The sequence below is a fragment of the Seriola lalandi genome, unplaced genomic scaffold (genome assembly GCF_002814215.2).
Source record: "Seriola lalandi dorsalis isolate HSWRI2012SDOR001 ecotype SW California unplaced genomic scaffold, Sedor1 jcf7180002054990, whole genome shotgun sequence".
Classification (NCBI taxonomy): Eukaryota; Metazoa; Chordata; class Actinopteri; order Carangiformes; family Carangidae; genus Seriola; species Seriola lalandi.
In genome coordinates, this window is record NW_019525539.1 from 12,504 (window position 1) to 18,094 (window position 5,591).

Consider the following 5,591-nt stretch of genomic DNA (forward strand, 5'->3'; position numbering starts at 1 on the left):
CTGAAGCCGGATAATCAGACGCAGAGGCCGGCGGCGGCGGCGGCAGGGAGGGAGGGAGGGCTAGCTGGCTGACTGGAGAGGAGAGAACTGAAGCCAGGGCTACTGACTGAATCTCTGCTTCCGTGGGGGATTTCACCGGGACATTTTTGGGATATTCGGGCCGTCTTTGAGCAGGTTCTCCCGGCTGTGGTGGTGGACTTCAGGGGCGTTCGGTCCTTGATGCCCCGGAGGCCCGGAGGAACTCAGACTGCGGAGCCCCGGAGCAGGGCTCGGACACTGGGGGAGTAGAGGAGGTAGGTCGGCTCAGAGAAAACCAGCACTCGTACCCGCTGTGTCTGTACGGGATTTTTACAGTTGTGTGTTTTAAATGAAGGGGAGTCGACAGTTAATCCCCGCAGCGGCTGCTCGATGTAAAGCCACATGTTCACCGACATTCGGTGACTGTTTTGTGCTGGAGGAGGAAGCTAGCTGGCGGCTAACCGTTAGCCTCGGAGCATTCCATTGTCACAGCCCGCTGGGCTAGCTAGGCTAAAGGCTAGCTCGGTAACAGCTGTGGAAGGGGCGATTCTTTAACTAACCGCGGTATCTTAACCACATAATCACGCGTTTGATATCCCGCTTCGTGACCATTTGAATAACAATGTTTGGTCAATTATTTCAGACTGTTTAGACGTGGTAGGCTGTTGTCGTCTCGTTAGCATGCTAACGCTAATAGCGGTGCTACCCACAGCAGGAGCAGCCTCATTTCCCGGCCGCGGAGCGCAGGGACCTGCCTGTTAGCACATTAGCATTAGCTTCTCCAACACTGCAAGGAATCTCAAAATGTCCCCTGACACTTTCATTTTGTCGGCGGTTTTCATGTCACTGGTCAGACGGACGTGTGAGGACGGGACAGCGGGACCTCACAGCCCGGGTTATTTCAGGGTTTTATTTTTTCAAGTACTAGCTATAATGTTATTACCAGGCGCGTGCGCGGATTCCATGCACGCCGCTCGGGGTTGGTGGGGGGTGTCAGTTTGAAGGTAAAGACACTGAACCAGTTCACAGTTTACTTTATACACTTTACACACTTCCGGGTACATAAACATTAACTTTATCATTTAATGAGCCAATTAACCGGAAACTTTCCTGATCATTTTCTGACGTTTATCTGTTAATTATCCGGATGTTTTCCACACAGGTTGGTGCTAATTATAAGGGAAATTGAGAAAGTGTTTTTAAGATAAACTGTGATAAATGGAGTAGAAGGTAAACGATAATTCTGAGCTGCCACAGATTAAGGATTAATATAGATTATAGATCAGCTTGGTGATCAGTAAGTATTAATTTAACTGATGTTGATGCTTGTTGACCTGTAGTTTTCAGCTTCCATGTTATAAAACTTCAATCACTCTGCTGTTACACTTACAGACACATCTCTCCCTGATGTCCACAGACCAGACATGTGTGTGTGTGTGTGTGTGTGTGTGTGTGTGTGTGTGTGTGTGTGTGTCTCACCCTTTCTTGGAAATATCTGAGTAATTAACAGCTGCTCATTTTTGTGAAATTATGAGGAAATGTTTCCAGGAAATAATCTGGAAATAACCCGTAAAATAAAGTGTCACTGATCATATTTGTTTTAGTTGGTTGTGTAACGTCTGTCCCTGGATCCGACAGTACGATGCATCAGTCAGAGGTGGAGGAAGTTCTCAGATCCTTCAGTACAAGTATCAGGTCATCACTGAAAAACACTGTCGCAGGTAAAATGCCTGCAGTGATTTAAATATGAGTTTTTTAAACATAAACATATAAAGTTATTTGATAAGAAACAGGTTTATTAAAGTTGTGATCACTGAGAAACATTTTCATATTTACATATAATAAATATGTTAAAAATGTTTGTTTTGTCTGCCCCTTTAACATACACAAGGCAGGCACAATCATATATATTATTATATTATAAATTATTATATTATATCTTTTTTACCCTTTAATTAAACAAAAAGAAAAAAAGTCTAGTTGTTCCTCATAGTCTTGTTTTCGTTTCTAGTCTGAGAAATATTAATTACACTTGAAGGTAACTAACACAGGGTTCTGGTGCTGAGACTCAGGTGAGTCACATGTCATCAGGTGTAGACAGCTGGGAGTGTGTGGTTTGATCTGGTTGTTTGTGCTGTTTGGTTAAATGAGCTGTTAGTGAGTTGAGACAGACACACAACAGGTTCCATGTTCTGTGGGTGTAAATATAGATTTGAACGTTGTGCTTCAGATTTCACCGATGTTCTTTATTTCTTTATTCTGTTTTATTCTGAAGTTTCCGCTGATTTCCTGTTGATTGATCCTCAGTTATTGTGATGTTCTGGACCTTGTGTAACTGTTGTCTGTATTTACACGACCAGACACAGCTCTGTAGTGATGAGGGGATTTATTGATGGAGAGAAAATTGATCGTTGACTGTTTTGATCTTTCTCTGATAAAACAAGACATCTGAAGATGGTTCGGACATTTCTCATTATTTTTGTCAGTTTTGAAACTAAACTATTATTGATTTTTGTTTTTTTTTACTTTAGTGTTTGAGTTTTCATTTGTTCATTCAGTTCAACTTTCCTTTCTTACACAAAAAGTCAAGACAAAAGTCAAACATCTTGACTTTTTTACAGCCATAAGGAGCATAAAGATCAGCTGACAAATAAACAAACAAACTAAAAACAAAGTAGCCGTGGTTACAGGTGTTTGTTACCAAGGGGAGTCGTATACCAGCCCATAATCCAGTCATCTATAAACCAGTTGATCATCACTGTGTCATAGGTCAGACATTTTTCATCTCCTTGCAAAAACATCTTCCCTCATTCTGAGTCGATGAGTCACTTTTTCCACAGAACAGATCTCTCTGGGGGGCGGGGGGTCCAGGCCTATACCAAACTGTTATTGATTAATCTGCTGATTATTATCTTATTTGATTGATTATCAAGATTAATTTATGTTCACTGATTATTTGTAGAAAAGTGGCAGATGAAGTGACAGAGGTTTGGTGACTGTTTGACTTCTTGATCAGATGTTAGTCCTGAGGTTTCTGTTGACTTCCTTCATCTTAGCACCGAACAGCATGTGTAGTTGTTACCATGGCAACTGATGATTATTATTTTCATTGTCAGTTAATCTGCTGATTATTTCTGCAATTATTCCAGTAACTGTTTCGTCTAAAAATAGTCACAAAATATATATATATATATATATATATAAATGTGTTCAGGCGTCTACAGGTGTTGTGTTCAGGCGCCTTCAGGTGTTGTGTTCAGGCGCCTTCAGGTGTTGTGTTCAGGCGCCTTCAGGTGTTGTGTTCAGGCGCCTTCAGGTGTTGTGTTCAGGCGCCTTCAGGTGTTGTGTTCAGGCGTCTTTAGTTGTTGTGTTCAGGCATCTACAGGTGTTGTGTTCAGGCATCTACAGGTGTTGTGTTCAGGCGTCTACAGGTGTTGTGTTCAGGCGTCTACAGGTGTTGTGTTCAGGCGTCTACAGGTGTTGTGTTCAGGCGCCTTCAGGTGTTGTGTTCAGGCGTCTACAGGTGTTATATAATAATCTGAGGATAATCTGTCTCTGTTTATGTCTCCGCCTTCACCTGCCCCGTGATGTTTCACCACAGTTGATATTTACAGCTCGGATGTTGTTCTTCATTCGTTCTGAGCTCATCACCTGATTTAACGGCTCAAAGTCAGAACGTCTAATCCAGGACAAGGTTTCTTCTGGAGCTGGAACAGTCAGTTCGTTGATCAGCTGATGAGAGAAAATTAATCGGCAGCTGCTTTGACGATCGACAAATCTTTATGTTCTATTCTTCTGTTCCCGACAACAAACTGAAGACATCACATGACCAGGTCTCATTTCATCGAGCCAACAGCTGACTGACTGTTTCCTGTTCTGGGGCAGCGCCACTGAAGAGACAGCCTGACTGATCACCTGATCAAACATCAATAAGTCAGATGAGCGTCTGATTGGTCCTGGACAATCAGTTAGTGTCAGTGACCCATAATGTGTGTGTGTGTGTGCGCTCGCGTGTGTGTGTATGTGTGCGCATGTGTGTGTGTGTGCACGCGCGTGTGTGTGTATGTGCACGCGTGTGTGTGTGTGTGCGCGTGTATGTGTGTGTGTGCACGCGTGTGTGTGTGTGCACGCGTGTGTGTGTGCGCGTGTGTGTGCGCGTGTATGTGTGCGCGTGTATGTGTGTGTGTGCGTGTGTGTGCGCGTGTATGTATGTGTGTGTGCGTGCGTGTGTGTGTGTGTGCGCGTGTATGTATGTGTGTGTGTGTGTGTGTGTGTGTGTGCACGCGTGTGTGTGCGTGTGTGTGTGTGTGCGCTCCCTCAGACTGACTCAGTTCAGTCTGACTTAATCTAACTGATGAAGATGAACTCAATCTATAATCAATAATTGATCTCCTCCCAGCGTGTTCAGATCAACGGTTGATCATTACAGTGAATTTATTTATTACAAATGTAGTGAACCCTGAGCTGATCGCTGATCACTTTGCAAGGCATTGTGGGTATTGGAGTCTTTATAATGAACGCAACAGAAGATTAAAATGCTGCATTTCTCTTTAATTCTCAACTTTTATAAATGTAGTTTGTCAGAAATGAGTTTCAACAACAAGAGACTGATGTTTTATTTAATCACCTCTGTGGAGGGACACGGGGCAGATGGGAAATGTAGTTTGTGTCTGTCGTTTAAAGCATGGACTGTCTGTGTCTCCAGGAGTCAGTCTGTCTCTCTGATTGGACCCCGGCAACCCCCGTCCACCATGAACCCTCTGAACCAGATGAAGGCTGGACTGGCCAACAACCCACACAGGTACACACACACACACACACACACACACACACACACACAGAGACACAGACACACACTGCACGCTCTTTATTGATCTGTATGATTACTGTTAATTCAGATTAATGTGATTTTATTCTGAGAGGTCAAAGGTCACACTGACGTCACGAAACATGACTTTGGCCTTGTGACCTCACTACCTCCAGAACTTCTCCAGGGAATCCCTTCAGGGATTAAAACGTTAAAACAGGGAGAAAAGGTAAAAACGTTAAAACGTTCACCTGGACTCAACGACAAACTGATTAGATTTTGGTGGCCTAAGGTCAAAGGTCGTTTTGACTCTGGATAAACAGGGATGTAAACTGAAACCGTCTGAGTGATGAGGAGGAGATTCTAGTATTTATTTATATTTGATCTGACATCAGTGAAAAACTAGAGGGACTGTGAGACTCTCAGGTGAGACTCTGTCAGGTCAGACTCTGTCAGGTGAGACTCTGTCAGGTGAAACTCTGTCAGGTGAGACTCTGTCAGGTGAGACTCTGTCAGGTGAGACTCTGTCAGGTGAGACTCTGTCAGGTCAAACTCTCAGGTGAGACTCTGTCAGGTCAAACTCTGCCAGGTGAGACTCTGTCAGGTGAGACTCTCAGGTGAGACTCTCAGGTGAGACTCTGTCAGGTCAGACTCTGCCAGGTGAGACTCTGTCAGGTGAGACTCTCAGGTGAGACTCTCAGGTGAGACTCTGTCAGGTCAAACTCTGCCAGGTGAGACTCTGTCAGGTGAAACTCTCAGGTGAGAC

General features: G+C 44.0%; 1 protein-coding gene across 2 annotated transcripts in view; it reads left to right on the forward strand.

The window, feature by feature from the left end:
• Window positions 1-16: 16 nt before the first annotated feature.
• The window catches only part of LOC111647402 (zinc finger MIZ domain-containing protein 2-like), a 13,574-nt gene continuing 7,999 nt past the window's right edge, over window positions 17-5,591 (forward strand). For both annotated transcript variants that reach the window (XM_023397001.2, XM_087171374.1), the window contains exons 1-2: window positions 17-293; window positions 4,724-4,819. In XM_023397001.2, coding sequence (XP_023252769.1) covers window positions 4,770-4,819 — 50 coding nt within the window. In that variant the 5' untranslated portion in view covers window positions 17-293; window positions 4,724-4,769. The remainder of the gene's footprint in view (window positions 294-4,723; window positions 4,820-5,591) is intronic.